Below are 19357 nucleotides of genomic sequence, written 5' to 3'. Positions count from 1 at the left end.
AAATGTGTGCTTTAGAGGCCAAGTGTTGTTGATATTTTGTTGTTGGTTTCCTTTTTAATAGGACAATGAAGTCTCAGAAGCAAGCAGAAGCCGCAGCCCTATCCCCAGCCAAGCAGAGAGGCTGCCTCTCCCCCTGCCTGAAAGGCCTCCCAGAGTGCCCCCTCGAGGTGCAAGCAGGTAAGTAAAGCTAACGGGGAGCTCAAACGTGAGCTTTCAGTGAATCAATACAGAAGTGAGTGGAAATTAAGACAGGAAGTGAATGTCTTTTCAGCAGAGTCTGCCAAACTGTTATGTGTAAACAAGCACAACTAAGTAACTGCAGGGTCCTTCCTTCTTGTCTGTAATACTTGGTGGAATGGGTTTCCTGTTGGTAACCTGCCCATTGCAGTGCTGTCACTGCGGTTCTTACACATCCAAAGGTGGACAACACTATGGATGCATGCAGACCTTGCCACAGTGAGGCAGACCCAACTCAACTAGCATCCTGCACCTGGCAGAGCTGGGATACCTCATCCTCCTGAGTAGATCCTCTCAGAACAAACTAAAAGCAAAGCAGGGGGAGTTCCCTTCTGGCATTCCTTTAGAAGTTATTTTCTCTTTAAAAATTCAGATCTGGACTTCAGTAAGGCTGTTGACACAGTATCCCACAACACCCTCTACAAATCAGAAAGATACGGATTTGATGGGTGGATTGCTCAATGGGTGAGAATTGGCTGCAGGATCAAATCCAAAGAGTGGTGGTCAATGGCTCCACATCTGAATGGATATCAGTGATGAGTGGTGTCCCCCACGGGTCAGTGCTGGGACCAATACTCTTTAATATCTTCATCAGTGACATTGACAGTGGGGTTAGGTGCATCCTCAACAAGTTTGCCAATGACACCGAGCTGTGGGGTGCAGTGGGCACACCAGGCAGATAAGATACCATCCAGAGGGACCTGGACAGACTTGAGTAGTGGGTTCAGGAGAACCTCAGGAAGTTCTATAAATCCAAGCACAAGGTCTTGCACCTGTGTCATGGCGACCTCCACTACCATTACAAGCTGAGAGTGCAGGAGAGTGCAGTGCAGTGCAGGAGAGATGTGGACCTGTTGCAACATGTCTAGAGGAGGGCCACAACAATGATCCAAGGGATGGAACACCTCTCCTGTGAGGACAGGCTGAGGGAGCGGGGGCTGTTCAGCCTGGAGAAGAGAAGGCTTTGGGGAGACCTGAGAGTGGCCTTTCAGTATCTAAAGTGGAGCTACAGGAAAGAGGGGGACACTCTTTAGTAGGGTGTGTTGTGGTAGGACAAGGGGAAATGATTTCAAGTTCAAAGAGGGTAGATTTAGGTTGGATTTAAGAAAAAAGTCTTTTACAGTGAGGCAGTGGAACAGGTTGCACAGAGATGTGGTGGGTGCCCCATCCCTGGAAACTTTGAAGGCCAGGCTGCCCAGGCTGTGAGCAACCTGATTGAGCAATGGATATTCCTGTTCATTGCAGGGGAGTTAGACTAGCTGACCTTTTAAAGTTTCCTTCCAACTCTGAGGATTCTATGATCTCTCCACGCTACACTGTTTACATGTATGAATTGCCTCGAAGTAAGAACTGAGGTCATTTGAGATAAGGTGTTGGGAAAGGAATGGGAATACTGCATTGATTGGATTGGACCACCACAAACTTAAGTAACTTGCAAATGCTCCTTTCATCCAACCACTGCAAGTCTATGAAGTCAGGAACCAGAGGATTATATGAGTAGATGTTAATAATAAAATGCTCCAACTGCTAAAATAATTATTGCAGATGCGTGGAAATAGTAAGTTCTGTGTTTTGTCCTGCTTCTGGCAAGAATACAGCTGGAATTTATCTGTAATTAATTTAAAACAAAAAATTAAAGTTGAAGCCTTTGCTGTTTTCCTATTGCTCTTAACTAATCTTCAGAAAAGAAGCTACTATATTATCAAACTTTATTCCAAACAAGTATTGCACCATCTCCTCCCAGTAACGGTAGAATCACTGCAGCTGGAGAAGCGGCAGGAAAAAAAAAAAAAAAAAAAAAACAGGAATGTGGCTCTTGTCCCTTGGCATCAGCTCTGTTGCTGGATCACTGAAAGCCTATTTTTCCTCTTGTGTGACTACTGCCCATACAGTATTATTAGGTACGGTGTTATTACATGTAATTTGTTGTGGAACCCTATTTTGTTACTTTTAATGCGTTTATGTTCTGGTTTTTTTTCATAGGCCTGTGAACTGTGAAGGCTTTTATCCTCCACCTGTGCCCCCCAGAGGTCGCTGAATCTCACAATGCCTGTGGAATATGAGATTTTTCTATATATATGTGTGTGTGTTTGTACAGATATTTTTGGGTTGTCTTAAATTATTTATAAGTGGGAGCTGAATTTTTTTATATCTTCTTCCCTAAAGCTCTGGTAGCTCTGCCCATGGTTTTCACTGAGATTTTTTGGTCTACTGTAGCTTTTTTGTTTGGAAGAATTTCGGTGCTTTGAGGGAGAAATCATGGTTGAAAAGGAGAATGCTGATACATCTTGGCAGCCCTGCACCAACATGGGGTTTCCGCTTGATGAAGAAAGAAGTCATCCTCTTAGAAATTAAATCCTGATAAGCATTGTCAACAAAAGTTTCAGTACGATGTACAAGGGCTTCACTGGAAAACAGACTTGAAAAAGAAAAACAAAACAAATTAAATGCTTTGTTTGAAGAATTCTCATTACAGCAGGATCAGGTGTCGTGTACTTCTGTTCAGTGTAACGTTGTGTGCAGATATTGAAATTCCAGAAAGTATGGAATGTCTCTCCAGCAATTATTAAACCACAGGAGGATGAAAAGTTATCTTTATTTACAAATACATTTTGCTTAAAATTTTGAAAATGCCTTTCCCCTTCCCTCCCTGAAGAGGACTGACATTAACGAGATGTGGGTGTGCTGTCTTTGCCATGAAAGCTCCCAAGGCAGCTGGCAAGGGATTTGCTGTGTCAAAACAGCTGTACTTAAGCCACTGTGGGAGTTGTCATTTGAAATCACACAGCTGACCTCTTAAATTAGGGGAAGAAAATGGTAGCACTGCTTTGTTCTTATCCCTTATGCATGTTCACCGTAGCAGCATGAAAACCTTCCACTTCATGCTCTGGAATAATACAGCAACTGTGCAATTCCAGAGGCACACACCTCACCACTGCCAGCTGCACAGTTGGCTGCTGTAGTTGAAGCAGGCATCCTGCCTGTGCTTGCTCTGCTCTGGCTTTCTAGCAATGTGAATCAGCAACAGCTGTGTCCAGTCCTTTTTTCTGCCTGAGGGCTTGCAGACTTAAGGACAGCTTCATGGTTGGGCTGTGTGTGCCAAATGTAGGAAGTACATAAAACAGAAGTTTATTTTGATTCTTCATCTCAAGGGGCTGGGATGATGAAAATAAGCTTTTTTTTTTTCCCCAGACCTTACACTCTTCTGTGCATATCCTGGCCCTTGGGGGTTCTGGTTGTCCATGAGTGACACAGATGAGAATTCTACAGGACAGCATTTGGGGTAGAGCATTAAGCAGCACGGCCTACGTGGTTTTCAAAACAATCCCCCTCTTCCAGCCCTGAGTGAGATATAGGATGTATGAAGCTTCCATCAGGGTATGTAAGCTTCCCTTGCTCCATAGCAGAGCAGGTCTTAGGGTTGTACCCTGTTCTCCTGCAGCATGGTGAAGGTAGTAGGGGGAGCTGCAAGCTTCTGCAGGTCTTGTGGGCGTAGGCATAAGCTAAATGTCATCTGCATGTTAAAACGCATAGGGTATGATGCCAAGTGCTGTTCATACAGCCTTTACTCTTGCTACAAAAGGGTTGCAGGATGTGTACTGCAGGCCAGTAGATGAAGCATGAACAGTTTATGTATTTGTTGTTTACAGTATCTCTGTGAGGTGGGAGCTGCCTTCCTGTGCCCTTCTTGAAACAGAATAAAATTCCTAGTGTTATTTAGTCAAATTGGAAGCAGGGAAGGAAGTTTGGGGCTGAAATAAGGAGAATGGTACTGTGGATAACTGAAGGAAACTCAGAAGTGATTCTTTTTAGCTGATATATGTGCTTTGGTTTGCACACAGCTCCCTGGTTTTGTCCAGCTGTTCCCCATTTCCATAGTGGTGACTGTAGCTGTGCTTCAGGGCTTGGAGTTGTGATGTGATGGATGCTAGGTATACAACACAATGTAGAAACATAGCACATGGGGAAAAAACCAAGAGCAAACTACAAACACTGTGCAGAACACTCCCTTTCAAAGGTGTTAGACTGAAGCAGCCCAGGGCTCTCTCTTCCCCTGCTTAATTTTTAAGTCCGCATTCCCTGCATGTTATAGCTAAATACGTCTTCTCTGAGAAGGATATATCTGAACTGTATGTGAACATTTGCCTTTGCACAATCCTGATTGTATGGCTGGAAGCTGGATTTTTATTGTTAGTACTGCAGCGAGACAATTAACAGCTGAAGAGCTGGAATGTGATCCATAAGCAGTCTTGTGGTTGCTGTCCCATTTGCAGCTTAAATCTTAGTGTGACCTGACCATCATACAAAAGCAAAGACTTTCAGATCAGCAGAGATGCGCCTTCTGAATGGCCAAAATGTGTTCCAGATTGGTTTGATTTAATTGCTTTAAGCTTCTTGCAGCTCAGTGTATGGAGTCCTCATCTATAGCCTCAAGTTGTGCTGGGTGAGCCATGGTCTGTATTGCCACCACCTGAAAAATGCACTGAAATTAAAGCTTGGAAGAGATTGGAGAAGCATTTGCATATGACTAAATCATTGACTAAACACAAATATGCTTAGAGAGGAGTGTGAGAAGAAAGCATGTTTCCATGCAAAAGGGCTGAGCAGATAATAAAATTGCTGGTAAAAAGTCAATGGCTCTTCCATAGGCAGGGGCACTGAGCCATCTCCCAAAGTCGGGTGGCAGCTGCCTGGCCCGGCAGAATGTTTGCTCTTTGTAATGTGCCTCACACTGTCCTCCGCAGCAGATGGCTCTGCCTGAGAGACGTGAGTGCTGAATAAACCAGAGACACTGAGACACTCTCTGTCTCCCAGGGGAATTCTGTTCTGCTTTGGACTGAGGTGCAATGACTGAGAAGAAACATACGGTGCTAGAGAAGTCGTCCAAGTTTTCCTTCTTTAAGGCAAAGGTTTTGAATGGGTTTTGACAAATATTTCTTTCTGAAAGGACCTTGCCATTACTGCAATAGACAGAAGATTGGGAATATGGTACAGTGAATGTACAGGACCACGGAGGGAGAAGCTCTGACAACAGTGATGAAGAGCAGAGGCAACCAGGGAGCTCTTGGTTTGGAATTGTGCCTACAAAGCAGGGGTGGCAAGCAACAGCACTGAGGCCTCGTGTGCAGCACATCTCTTACTCTCTTTTTTCTTTGATGGCACGGTTTTGTTTTTGAAATATAACTAGTAGCCCCTAAAACTTGGTTACATTTGGTTTTGTAATTGTCTGGTCAGCGAACACCTAATGCTGGCAGCTCCTTACCTTCGTAGGTTCATTCTCTGGGCTAGTACGTAGAGGCACTTGGAAGCACTTATACATTTGCTGGCTTTTTGTCCATGGAAAACTGAGCTGTTTGTCACACGGGGGCAGTTCGGCCTGCCCTGCCAGCCCGTGCTCTGTGTACGGATGTAGACTTTTGCACTCTGAAGTGGCGTTGTGAGTTTGCGGTGCTTGTACGGGCATCGCGGCAGGCCAGACCAAGCGCGAGTGAATCCGCACGCTGCTCTGCGGCCGAGTCCCGTGGCGCACGGTTCTCCGTTCATTCAGAACGATGGATCGGTATCCTAAGAGTTCATCGATTACAACGTAGTTCTGTCGGTTAAAATACGGTTCTGCTCCACTGAGCTTCCCCTAAGGCCATCGTGTGTTACAGACCCGGGCAGTTGCCGGGGCGGCACCCCTGCACCGCTTGCTGCGTCCCGTCCCGCCCCGCCCGGCCAGGAGGAAGCGCGGAAGGCGGCTCCGCGCGAAGCTCCGCGCTCCCTGCCGGCCGCCGTAGGCACCCCGCTTCCGGCGTGCGGCCGGATGACGTGGCCGGGCGGACCGGAAGTGGCGTCGCAGGTCGGCGTTAGTGGCGGGGCGCGGGCCGGCTCCGCGGCGGGGCCTGCTGCGTGCGCGGGGACGCGGAGGCCCGAGATGGCGGCGCCCGGGCTGTTGCTGCTCCGCGCGGCCGCCGCGCTGCTTCTCCTCTGCCTGCCGCCGCGCGCCCGCGCCGACGAGCACGAGCACACGGTGAGGCGGGCCCGGGCCGGGGCGCGGCCTGTCCGTGCCGCCGAGGGGCGTCGGTACCCGGGGCGGGCGGGAGGCGGCGGGTCGCGGCCTGCGGGAAGAGGGTGGGTGGGGGGCCGTGCCGGCCGCGCCGCTCGGACTGCTGCCATTGCCGTGCGGAACCGGGAGCGGTACCGAGAGCCGCGCCGCGTTGCGGCGGTACGGGCCGCGCGCCCGGGCCGCCCCGGGAAAGCGGGCACGGGGGTTCTGCGGGCTTTCCCGGTGCCGCCGGCAGCGTGGCAGCCGCGAGTGCTGCCGCCCTGTCCCGGAGCCGGAGCTCGGCAGGCGTGCCGCCTTGTTTGCGCAGCGCCGGGCCCCTCCTCCCGGCAGGGCGCTGAGCTCGGCACCCGGACGGGCGGCCGCGGCGGGTCTGCGCGGGCACCGCCGCCGCAGCGGTTCTCTAAAGCGCCTCCGGCATCCCGCGGAAGGTAAATGGCGTTGCATCATCGCCTTCTGCTCCCCCGGTGCGGCGGTATCCCCCGCGGCCTCGGCTGCGCGGGGCGGAAGCTGCGCGTGCTGGGGTGTGAGCGTGGCACAGGACGGCGCCGCGCTGAAGCTGCGCGTTCCGTCACGGGAGGGCCGTTCTGCCCCGGGGCTGGGCCGGGTGCTGCCCCTGCCTGCAGCCTGGCCGCTACTGGCGTTCGTTCGTGGTCCTGTATGGGGAGCACGATAAGCATTCTAGTGAGACAGCGGAATGGCACCGATAGCCTGCACGCAGACAGTAGTACATGTGTGCATAATTCAGTGCGTTTATGAGACTTGAACGTTGTTTAGATTAGCCTTTGTTTTTAGAAAAATGAATGGGATTTATTAGTGCTGCAGCTGATGACAGGAAAGCGAAGCCAGCACCAAGTGCTTCCGGGGAGCAGATGTATCTGTTTTAAAGGCTGTTTGCTTTTGGGATTTCCTTCTTTTAGCGTTGGCAGCCCTGTGGGGAGAGGAGCACTTCATAAAGCTGGCATTCAGTTTCTATCACTTTATTTATTTTTTAAGAGCTCTCTCTTCAAGAGTGAATTCACTTGATGGCTTTAGGTGTCCTGAAAAATCGCCTAAGCAATTATTAATGGGTATTATAAATTTGTTATTAATTTCTGTCGACTTTTTAAAATCTAAATTACAGAAGTCTCTGTAATTGTATCTCTGTCTCCTGTGTCAGTATTCTGGTTTGCATGATGTCCAGTGCAGGCACATCACGTGGCAGGTTAAGAATAGTTGATGTAAGAGGACAGTTATCTTTTTTTGGAAGGCTGTTTGCCCTGCTCGGATGTTCTGAACCTTTAATATCACACGAGGCGTGGGGGTGGAAGCACTAACAGCGCAAGTGAAACGTAAAGAGGATTTTGATTTGTGTGCTGATCTTTGAGATTAAGAGCCTGAAGGAGGCGTTCCTTAAATGCTGCGTTGTAGCGAATTTTCAGTGTTGAAAATGATTGCGGTTGGAAGATGGCTTTTCCTGCAACCCCAGCGCTTTGTTATGTTCCAGAGGCTCTGCTTCCCTTTGCAAAGTGGTGGAGAGATTCAGAACTTGGTGGCTTTGAGTTCAAGTCCCACTGGGAGCACGTGGCGCTGTGCCCCAAACTTTCCTTGTTCCCCAGCTCCCGGCTGCTGTGCGTAAGGCATGCACAGTGCCTGGAAGTACTGCCTTCCACGTTAGCAGCTTAATCTGCAGTTGCCGCTGTAATATAGAATGTAAACGTGGTAAAATGAAACGTGTACTGTGCTATGTGTTTTTGCGTACGGTGTTCAATTTGCTGCTATGCTTTATCTGTGTTGTTTATATTATGGCCATAGAAGTGAGGAAGTGATTACTGCAAGGGTAGTGGTGTTTATGGAGATACTAGATGTGGGTAGCTTTGCTAAATCAATAGCATCTACAGAAGGTGTGCTATGTCTTAGACAAGTGTATAGGGCTTTAAAAAGTAGGAGAAGGATAACATTAAGCAGTTACACGATAAAGACTTGGCTGCTTAAAATCAATAGAGAATAGAGAGGAAATTGGGATTTGACTGCCTTAATTTTTCAAATGGCATCAGTGTAACTTCAGAGCACAACAGAAGAATTTACAACTGAAAATTTGCCCACTGATTCTTCAACTTATTTTCGTGTTTCAGAACATGTGATGTACCTGGGGTTTGCCTGCATTCTGAGATTTGTGTTGTGTTTTGACCTCTGACTGTGTGATGTGGCCTTGCCATGCTGCGATCCTGCGGAGGTGAGGCAGTTGCTGTGGGGCTGCTGGGCTGCCACTGCCATTTGGCTACTGTGTCTTCTGTGACTTGACTTGGTAGAGTTGATGTTAAAATAAACCACCAAAAGGGTATGAAATGCCCTGAGACTTTTGTCACTGGTAATGGTCTAGGGAGTAGGTAGCATGTAATTGTAATTGTGCTTCAGTTCAGTTATTAATACTTTATAAGCACGGAAATAAATGACAGATATTGAAAATCAGATGCAGGACAGGCTGTACCTAGTAGCAAAGTTCTTAATTTGTAATGGCTGAGAGGAGTGTTTTTGTTGTGCTTACAACCCAATACGTTCAAGCTCTAGGATTGTAAAACTTGTTTAAAATAATGCATAAAATTGTAAAATCTGTGCAGTAGCTGTAAACTGCCAGCTAGGGAAACACTGTAGAATACGTTTCCGTGTGGCTAAAATACATCTTTGCCTACAAAGTTGTGTGCAGACAAACAGCCCCAGTCCTTTTTGAAGTTGTCGTTGTTCCATTCTGAAGAGGTGAAGTAGATGTCAGGGAAGCAGGACATGGTGTGCTGGCGGCCTCGTGCAGCAGGAGCTGAGGCTGCTGGGGGGCTGCTTGTACCGTGGCTCAGAATGTGCAGCGTTTTGGTGAGCCCTAACGTTTGGAGAGAAATGTAAAGACATTGCTGGAGATCACTTGCTCTGTCAGAAGGAGAGCGTAAGGCAGAAATCCGTGGTTTCATTGGCTGCGGATATGAGCTGCAGTTGCACGTTATCACAGAGCCTGATAGAATATCTGTAAGATACGGGAGACTAGAAGCCTGGGATATTACTTGATGATTGAGTCTGGGTTGCTGCCTGTGTTATTTCCTGTCCTGCTTCTGCAGTTTTGCTCTGCCGGTAACAGATAATATTGTTCCTTTATCCCCTGAAACAAGTGCTGGTGCTTAAGTGGTGCTTTCTGGGAAGCCTCACTCCAAGCTTCTGCTTGAGAAGAGGAGTAAAATTGCAGGGTGTCTGAAGGAAAGTCTTGTTTTGAAATCATCTTGCTGAATCATCACATAAAGTCTGGTAATTGTAATCCTCTGTACCTCCATCATTTTTTGCACAGTGTTTTTAATGGTTGAAAAATATCAGTAACCTATCAATGTCGTGTCCTTTTCTGTAGCCTTTTATTTACTGGCTTAATCTAGCCTTAGTTGTATGGGGCAAAGTGTTTATTTATAGGGCTGCCACACTAATGTCTACAGTTGTACAAAGGGAATGTTGAATTACATCTCACATTGCAGGTGCCTTTTTGAGTAATGGCAACCAAAGTTTTGTGCCCTGTGCCAAAGATGAACTCAATATTGCCATGCCTGAATTGTTTTAAAACCATGCGGATGTATGGAAATTGTCTTCACATTAAGCTTCAAGGTGGCACACAGGCCTGAGTTTTCAGCACTTGCGTTGTCAGCTAATAGACGTCAACACTTGGGTGGTGCAAACTGTGCTGGCTTCCTGCCACTTCCATGTTCTGCTGTGCGCTGGAACATCAGTGTCCTGCCTTGTGGGGGTGTGGGTAGAGTTAAGGTGGTTCTGTCTTACAGCCATCCTGTGGGGCCGTGGGATGGATGTCCCCAGCTGTGATGGGTGTTACAGCTGCTACCTGCTTGTGCTTGAGGTGCTGGTTGGTCCTCCAGCGCCGTGATGTCAGTTATAGGGAAGGTTTCTGAAGATGTACCTCCCACGAGTCAAGTTGTACTGGTGTATGGTAGGTAGGTGGGCAGCTGGTGTTGATGCTGCGACTTGTTTTTTGTCTGCCACTGTGCTCTTACACAGTCAAAACAGATCATTTTATGCTCCATTTAGCTACTGAAATTACTGAACTAGTATTAAGCTTAATGCAGAAAAGGCTATGCTTACAGAATGAATGCTATGTTTTTCATAAGTTATAGGAAACAAAACATATTTAAAACTCCTTTGTAGTCATACCAGCAGAGCTTGCTGAGGTATGGTGGAGCGGAGGTTGCAGCATCTTATTTGTTGACCTTCTTTGACGTGGTGGCATCTGCTCAATGGCTTTGTCAGTAACTGTGTGCTTAACAGGGCGCTGGCTCTCCCAGTTCATGACAAGCAGCCTTTCTGCTGTTCAGTGCTGTGCAGATAATTCAGAAGAGAGAATGAAGAAGAAAAAGGAGTTTTTGAAAGAGCTGAAATTCTGAAATGCTCTAATTCATCAAAATAAGCCTTTCATATTAGGAACATGTTGTAGTTTGTTTTCACAAAGGATAATGTTGCACTGATACATAAATGTGACTGTGGATATTAAATTCTAATCATTCAAATGATCTGGAATCTACTCTGCAGATGGTGAATTGTGCTTCAAATTATTTTATCATTTGACATGTTATTTAATTATTTGTAAGCCTCAGTGGTTCAGATACAGCTGTAACAAATCTTTGCTATAGGATTTTTAGAAAAGAGACAATGATGCATCAAGCAGTGACTCAAAAATCTTATTGCACATGTAATGGGAGCATGACATTTCCATTTAGATCTCGTAAGAAGACAGAATTTAGCTTGTTGGACTCTTGATGTGGATATTCTTGTACGTTGCAGTTGCTCCCTTTCATTTGTTCTGTGCCTCTACTGACAGAGAGCTCTTGGTACCATAGGGGCTGTGCTGAAAATAATGCCTCCTATTTTATTATGCTGACCCAGAACATCAGAGGCAGATGTTGGGGGGGATGGCAGTAGAGGTTGAAACTTCCCACCGACTTTCTGTTACATGTTTTGCCTGTGTGACAGATGGCAGCAGAGGGGCGCAGTCTGACAAAATGGTATTTGATGTGAAATTGAGCATTAAGCAAAGGTGTGTCATTGAATTCCTCCATGAAGAAAAAATAGCTCCCATTGACTTTCATCAATGCTTGCTGAATGTTGATGGAAACCAAATGGAGGATGTGAGCACAGTGAGGTGAAAGAAGGAAGGAAACTATCACACTTAATGCTGGTTACACCATTTTCATATTGCTCAACGACAGTTGTTAAAGTGAGGTCATTAGACTGCCTCCTGTCTTATTCCGTGTTGGTACTGACCATATGCTATTGCTGACCTGCCTCTTAAAGTTAACAAACAGCTGTAGGATTTTGTTTTGCTCTGATGCATTCAAAACCCAAAAGATAGAGCTGAACAGTTGTTCATCAGGCAGTATCAGAATAGAAAAAGTTCAAGGTTCTGTTTGGTTATTTTGTCTGGTGTTATCTGTGGCTGATAACTGATACAAGCATAGTTTCTTCAGTGTGTTGTTCCTGCCAAGAATGAAAGGTGGAACTGGAATTTTCTCCGTATTTTCTATGGCCTCCAGTTCCCCACAGACTGCTAGAGGCTTCAAATACCATGAAAGAATTTATAAAGGAGCTAGCAGTAGCTGAAACCTCTGCAAGTGAATGGGCTGACCAATATCTAATCTGTACTGATGGAGCATACTTGAGTGCTTTTGTTCCAATTAAACCAGGTCTTTTTTAGCAACTTGTTTTACATGATCTCTTTCCTGATCTGACATTTTTGCTGGAAATCATCATACAGAGGTGACAGGAGAGTCTGAGCAGTCTCAGTGTCTTTGTCTTGTCCAAACAGGACTTATTTCTGATAGTGCTTTTGGTAAGTGCTTTGCCACTGCTAATTGTAGGCACTTGGACGTTGTGAAGATAGTCATGTTGCTTCATATCACTGGGTTTCTTGATGCCTAATTGCATTACCACTTAAAAAAAGGTTTGATAGAACCAGCCTTGGGAGCATCTTCTGTCATCTAAAGAGTGAGAAAGTCTTATTGGGCTTCACTGGGGAGACCCAGTGGCTTTGTGATTGACTGTTGCTTGGTTGTTGAGGCCTCAGGAGCAAAGAGAAGATCTGTGTTATAGAAAAGAACGCCATAATGCAGAGGTTAGTTGGAAAGGCTGGCTGTATGCATTTTTGGAGAAAAACAAATGGAGAAATTTCTGGTGGAAAAGCAATGTAACTCATGGCAGATTGTGCTGAACTCCTTGGGCTACAGCACAAAACTAGGCTTAATTTTAAGATGAGCTGTTGTGACTGCTTGTATTACAGACTTCCTTGAAAGAGTAGAGATGTTTTCTTCCATGTGTCTCTGATTATTTCTGTATTTTTCTGCTGAGGGAAGTTTGCTGCCCGCAGCTAGGTACTTCAGCTGCTCTATGTGTTGAAGTTGGATTGTGTCACTTGGGGGTGATCCAGTATAGCTCCAAAAATACAGGATTCCCAACTCAGTATCAAGCAAGGCAGAAAAAAATAGCTAAGTGTAACAGTGATCAATGCCTTCTTTTTTTTCCAGGCACCATCAAAGATGAATTTACAGACCTGAAAATGTTGTCTTATTCCATTAGTAAAGGCTGTAGAGAGGCGTAACTCGGTTTACATGTAAGCAGTTGCATTACGAGGACTAAATTGATGTCTCGACATCAATTTTACTGTTCCGAGAAAGGGCTGTAAATGTGTCCTACAGCTGTTAGAGAAGAAACAGAAGTGGTCTAGGCATAACAACAGAAAGAGGTACTGACCAACTGGTCCATGGCTACATTGGCAGGAGGTGAAGGCAGCGTGCTCATGTGCATTCCGCTTTCTGCTGCTGAGGGGACTGGAACTAATTTTTCTTTCTTCCTTTTCTCCCAACATCTATTGGAAATTGGGCAACTGTACTGCACTAATATAACCTTTCTGGTTGCTGGCAGAGAGGAGGAATGTCTACTTCTCTTGCTGTGCTGTTTACTTTTTCTTTTCTCTGTTGCTGATGTTCTTTACCTTTCAGAGCTGTTCCACTGTGTGTGCTCCTTTCACGGCCGGTTATGTGGAACTGCTGACTCTTTGGCCTCTGTTGCTGCTCAGAATAAAATTAGTGAGATATTTAGCATTTCTTGTGGGAGCACACATAAGAGAGTGTATTTTTGGAAACAAAAAGATAAGGCATGTGATTGAGGTGATGTGTCTGCATAAAGGAATACATTTCCCATAATATGCTTGTTTGAATTGTTAACTTCAGCTTTTAAGCATTGTATTTGTAGAATTTATTGCATTCCAAGTATGGCTAATTATGTCTGAGTTAACATGTTGGTATGACAGTGGTTATTCAAAGGGAGTGCAGCTGAAGAACACTTCTTCATTTGTTAAAAAGGGAGATGGAGAGCTATATTAAATATCTCAGTTCTACTCTATGAAATAGGCTATTTAACAGTTGGCTTTTGTTTCCTCTCCAGTGTGTTTGGTATTTGCAAATCAGCCTTAAAATAGTACTTTTTTCTTGTGTACTGTACAAAACCAAGGTCTGTATGATGCGCATGTTTGCAGGTGTGCAAGCAGTTTCTTTCTGCCTGAGAAGTTAGATCACTGCCTCCTAATCTATTGGGTTTACAGTAGAGAGGGAATTGTTTTGGAGGTGAGAAGCTTTGTAGTTACCTGCAAACCTGGTATCTAACCCAGGTACATTCGGATGCAGTGCAAGTAGTGGTTTCAAATCACTTAATTCTCTTGAATTTAGGCAATGTTGGAATACTGATAGATGAATGGCGATAAGAACTTTTCTTAAACAGCGACTGAAAAAGCCTGGTGGCTGCTAGCCATGGAGTGAGTTTTGCTGGCTGACAGTAGCCGTGGAAAGTTGAAGGCAGTTATTCCCACAAAGAATTTCATGACAGCCACCAGACTCATCGCCAGTCTGGCTTTTCAGAGAGAATGTTGGAAATGTATCAAAGTAACAGTCCTTCTGTCTGACAGCTCTGTCTTTCAGCTCCTGTAGGTATGCCTCAGTTGAGCTGTAGTGCTTCCTGTAAGGCACTGCGTGCTCCTGGCGATTCTGTATGTAATTCATACCATCACAAAAAGGAAGAGGAGTTGTATTTTAGGAAAGAGCGATGTGTCTGTCACCATGGGTTGGTTGTCTGATTTGTTTGCTAAGATTTTGTTTAACAAATTTTGGTATTTTCTTTCTGTGATGGGAGGTGCATGGAGTTTTACTTTCAACTGATGCGTGTTTCCCCAAAACTTGTAAGAAGTTAGTTTGCAATTTCTGCTTTTCTCCAGTTCTATTTGTATGTTCTGTTTCTCTTTCAAATTTGTGTGATGCATCCCCTCTTCTGATACTTAGTGGTAGGTGCTTGGCTAAATCCTTTATTTCATTGGAAAGCACACTGAAAAATCCTGTTCTGTATCTACTGACACCCAAAAGATAACGCCAGACCATCTTTAAAAGTAACTGTTTATTGTGATTGAGTTACCCTGCCTTACTAGTTGTATGAATGGGAAAGATTCTAGAATGTTTTTAGTCTGCTGGGATTCTCACCTAACTCAATAAACTTTATCTTTCAGTACCAAGATAAAGAGGAAGTTGTTTTATGGATGAATACAGTAGGACCCTATCACAATCGCCAAGAAACATACAAATATTTCTCTCTTCCTTTCTGCGTGGGATCAAAAAAAAGCATCAGCCATTACCACGAAACCCTAGGAGAAGCACTTCAAGGAGTTGAATTGGAATTTAGTGGTCTTGACATCAAATTCAAAGGTAAGCATGTGAAAGCACACAGTCGCTTAAAAACAAGCAAGCAAAAACACACAAACCAATAGAATTAGATTTTGAAGTTAGAAGAGTTGGAAGTTAGCTGCTGCCAGCAGATGGGTGTCTTTCACATTGTTGTTTCAGAAGCCGTGCAAGGTTGTCTGCCACTTCTGGATGTTCAGTTTACAAAGTTTCCATCTGTATGACCCTAAAGGCACTCACAACGGATAAATGCTTGTGAAAGAAGTGATTATGTTTTATAGAATAAAAATAAGGTTTCTGCATATGAATGATTAAAAATATACTTACTGGGATTATTCTGTAATTATAAATTCTGAATGTTTTTTTCTGTGGTGTTGAGTACATGCATGTCCTTTGTGATAGGAAAGGAGAAGCAGGTGCTCAGGGTCTCCCAAGTTCTACCCTCACACTAAGTTAGTTACTGTATCTGTCTGTTTGCTGTCTACTTCAAAATACCTTTGAGGAATACTTTTATTGTAACATATTGACTCTAACTTCTTTTTGCAGATACATTTATTGGTGTTAGGGACCAAGTCTTCTACCACAGAATTTCTTTGAACTATGTTCTTTGGTACCCTGAGTCCTTCCATGTGCTGTAACTAGCAGTTGCAGAGCTTCAGATAACAGATTTATTTTGTTTATATTGAATTTAACATTTGTGATTAATCCAACTTGGAAATCAATGTTTGTATTGTTATATATGTGTAGTGTTAGTATTGCATTATTGGTTTTTAACTGGGTAGAGAACTTAAGCATAGTGTCTCTTGTCTGACCGTTTGCCTTCAGTAGGGACTTGGTTTCTGTAGTCTACAAAATTTTATCCAGAATTGAACATCTCATGATTATACTTCTCCTATAAACTGGGTAAATTGAATAAATAATTATGATTTTGTTAAAACCATACATTCTTCAGAAAGTTTTATATCACATAAGTGGTTGCATCTCAGCATTAAAGGAGTTTGGAGTTGAATCTTTCATTGAAGAAGGGAGCTGTGCCTGTATAAACACCAGAAAACAGTCCTATTGTTTCTTTAGAGGACTTACAGCCTGCTGAAAATTTTAATCAATGCGAGGGAAATAGATTTCCTGCCAAACAGTGTAGAAAAGGTTCAGAAACAAACTGCTAAAAGCAGAGAGGGCAACTGGCAGCAATTCATCGTGATTGTGAAGATTAAGCCAAGCTTCTGTTGTCTGAATACAATAAGTATTTATTTTTATGGCCTGTTATGTTTAATTTTTACTCCCTTTGTCACATCTCTGCAGAGAGATTGTGCTATTCCAGAGACAAGCATAAGTTCTAGATGATACACCAGATTGAAAAGGCATAAATATTGTTAAATGGGACTCTTTCTCCATTGTGTTTGTAAAACAAAATAAGGTTTATTTCATTAATTTATTGCCCCCTCCCCCAGCTTGTTCTCTGAAAATCAGCCATGGTTAGTTTATTCCCCTGTCATTATCAACATTTTGCTAGTGCAGTCTAGGAGTACTGCAGCAGATTGTGCTGATCCTCACTGCTCAGCACTTCTCAGACCTGTCTTTTCCTGGTGGACCTGGAGGTAGTAACTTACCTGTCTAGTTTTATAGTGGAAGCACTGATGTGATGTCAAGGAAAGGAGATGAACTGGCTTAACTTCAGCAGCTGGTTGAAATGCTTGGGAAAGTTTCTTCTGCAGAGGTGGAAAAAGTCTAGAGAGAGCCTCTGCTGTCCCAGAAGTACATGTCCGAGTTTGGCTTAGGTTTGTGAAGCTTGTTCTACTTGGGAGAACAGATGAAGTAGAGTGATTTCACCTCCTCTTTATAGCCTGCAGTTTCATGTTCATCCTTCCAGAATGTTTTTCTGCCTTTCTTCTGTGAATACGGTCTCAAATGCTTCTGTAAAATGCTTTGATAATGGAGAAATTAATGCGTTTGTTTCGGTGATACTCATTCAACACTTAGAAAAAAAGATACATAATGCCTGTTTTCTTGCACAAAGATAAGTAGAACTTCAGTGACTCTGAACCTCCACCTCCTCAACGCGCAAATTGGTACCATTCCTATTTGCCTAGGAGGGGTCTTTTGCAATGAAGACAGATTTATTCCAGACTAACAGGAATTCAGAAGAGAGGAAGTGCATTGGTTTTTGTACCTTGCGATTGGTTTGATTTTGATGATGTCCCTGCCAGTTTAGTATGTCTGTTGCCTTCCATGGTTCTTAACGACAGGTAAACCTGTTTTCCTTAGGTTTTACTTTCCTTTGAGGTTAGTACTTCCCAGTTCTGATTCACAACTCTTTGAGCTGATGTTTTTACACAGAAAGCTCTAGATATTTTTCAAATATTCTTTAAGGTGAAAAATGGAGAGCAATTTTTCTAGGGCTTACGGTGCTTATCTTCTGCCCAGGTTATTTTTCATGTGCCCTTTTGCATCTCTAATTGTTTTGCTGCTCCATGCTAATATCTAGTTGCTCTGTTGGGGCATATTTTTCTAAACGGTCTGTCCATAATGTCATTCAAAACAGAATCTGAATGAGCATAGTAGAGTAGAGTGGTAGTTGTTTAGATGAAGCTGTCCCTGTGCACTTCTGGTATTTTTCCCTTACATTTTGTGTCCTCAGCATCCAGCAGCTTCTGTATCAGGAAGTGGTGTCGTACTTTTAGTGTTGGATTCATGAAAGGAAACCTGAATGGGAGTCAACTCTGCTTTACTCTCTGTAATTCGTGTTTATTTTTTTTCTCAGCTTTCAGAGTAACAAGCATGAATTCCTTGTAGTTATTAGTACTTAAGCAGTTGAGCTGTCATCCTCCATACATTACATTGGAGACCTAGTGAATTATTAAACATTCTGAACGTTGCCATCGTAGCAACTTCAATTAGAGAATTAATTTTTGGTATTGTCATTAATACCGTAACAATTAGCAAAGGTGAGTGTAAAGAAGAAAGGATTTTTTTTTTAAACATATTTAAATTTTGCTTTTATTTAGAAATGATGTTGAATTAGTGTACTTCTGAATGAGAACTCCTTGCCCAAGACTTCTCTTCTGCACCATCTCTATGGTGGCTGTTGAGGATGGTGTTCAGTGTTGTACTGGGAGATGGTCAGATACAAGGTTTTGTATGACTTACAGGTCGGAATGAAACCTAATTGATCAGGCGTTACAGAAAATACAAATTCCGACCTGAGGGCACCTCCTGGGTCTTGCTTTCTTAACTTTAAAACTTTGTTACTGTGTTACTGACGTTAGTAAACCTGTATTGTATAGCAGGCATGTTTTAGCAGCTGCTATCATACAGACAATGATATCTATGGCTACATACTAGCTATCATTAACTTTACATTCCTCTTGTAACCATGACTTGGATAAAAAGTATCTCAGAAAGGCAAAGCTTTAGACCTGTAAAGCTGATGCAGTCTTCAGCTGCCCCAGCTGCTGAATGCTGATCTAAGCTACTTTCATTTAATCGTTTCGCACAGTAGACTTAAGCTTAGCAATCAAATCCTGTTCTGTAACTAAGTTATATCTTCAGCATTCTCAGTGGCTTGAGAAAAGAGCGCTTATCTTGGTTCTCCTTGCCTTTTCTTCCTGGAGGAATTGTTCTGGTAGGGGGCAGGAGGAACTATACAGCATATTGTGGCTGAAAGTGAAATGTATGCTATTAAAATCACACATCTATATGTTGTAAGAATTAACTAAGGCTCTTTCTAATAATTGTACTGGCTTTTCTGTAAATGCACTGGATTAATTTGTGACACGGTTGATCCATAGTTGATGGTTATATCACTGTGAGGTCTTCTTGGTATTCTGCACACTGGGGTGAAAATCCCTAAAAGTGGAGGACAGCTTTTTGGTGGCATGCTGCTGTAGCATCAATGCAGTCCCTTCCCTTCACATGATACTTCACAGTCTTTTTTACAGCAGCAGGAGACAGTATTTACCTCCCAGAGGATTAAATGCAGAGTAACACACTTCAGTCAGCACAAAAAGCCTATTTCTGGGGTCTGAAAGCCCGTGGAGAAACTTGACGTTAGATTATAGTTCAATACTAGATTTATTTTAGCTAATAGCTGCAAACAAAGGCTGTCATATTCAGGCTAAAATGGGGAAGATCTCTAAACGACAAATGTATGTGTACCTCATGTTGTAGTTTCATAGTAGCACTTGCTCCTGTCCTTGTGTTCTTCAGTGGTGCTGGTACCAATGCTGTTTGTGTGGCCATATGGTCAATGACACAGGCAAGACAGAGACCTGATTAAGAAGAGTCTGGCCTCTTACCACTTCCCCCAGAGCAGGTTTCTGTGCTCTGGTGCTATGCAGTG

The 19357-nt window shown here is 43.9% G+C and overlaps 2 protein-coding genes and 1 long non-coding RNA gene across 8 annotated transcripts in view; 2 read left to right on the top strand and 1 right to left on the bottom strand.

Moving 5' to 3' along the window:
- PIK3AP1 (phosphoinositide-3-kinase adaptor protein 1) overlaps positions 1 to 2829 on the top strand; it is a 45349-nt gene extending 42520 nt beyond the window's left edge. For 3 of the 5 annotated variants that reach the window (XM_015288344.3, NM_204350.2, XM_015288347.4), the window contains 2 exons: positions 62 to 177; positions 2221 to 2829. In XM_015288344.3, the coding sequence (XP_015143830.1) occupies positions 62 to 177; positions 2221 to 2275 (171 nt within the window). In that variant the 3' untranslated portion in view covers positions 2276 to 2829. The remainder of the gene's footprint in view (positions 1 to 61; positions 178 to 2220) is intronic. The other 2 variants (XM_046942696.1, XM_046942697.1) reach the window with 1 other exon arrangement.
- A 398-nt stretch (positions 2830 to 3227) lies between these two features.
- LOC107053675 lies at positions 3228 to 6024 on the bottom strand. The gene is made up of 2 exons (XR_001467169.4): positions 5501 to 6024; positions 3228 to 4708 (listed from the first exon to the last, which is right to left on the bottom strand). It is a non-coding gene; the product is annotated as an uncharacterized LOC107053675 (long non-coding RNA).
- An 11-nt stretch (positions 6025 to 6035) lies between these two features.
- The window catches only part of TM9SF3 (transmembrane 9 superfamily member 3), a 40885-nt gene continuing 27563 nt past the window's right edge, over positions 6036 to 19357 (top strand). Inside the window, exons 1-2 of one of the 2 annotated variants that reach the window (XM_015288468.4) lie at positions 6036 to 6250; positions 14847 to 15042. In XM_015288468.4, the coding sequence (XP_015143954.1) occupies positions 6044 to 6250; positions 14847 to 15042 (403 nt within the window). In that variant the 5' untranslated portion in view covers positions 6036 to 6043. Of the gene's footprint in view, positions 6251 to 6611; positions 6715 to 14846; positions 15043 to 19357 lie in introns of those variants that run through there. The other variant, XM_046943071.1, reaches the window with a different exon arrangement.

The sequence above is a fragment of the Gallus gallus genome, chromosome 6 (assembly GCF_016699485.2).
Source record: "Gallus gallus isolate bGalGal1 chromosome 6, bGalGal1.mat.broiler.GRCg7b, whole genome shotgun sequence".
NCBI lineage: Eukaryota > Metazoa > Chordata > Aves > Galliformes > Phasianidae > Gallus > Gallus gallus.
Note: the sequence above shows the minus strand (reverse complement) of the source record. Positions and strands in the feature narration are given on the sequence as shown.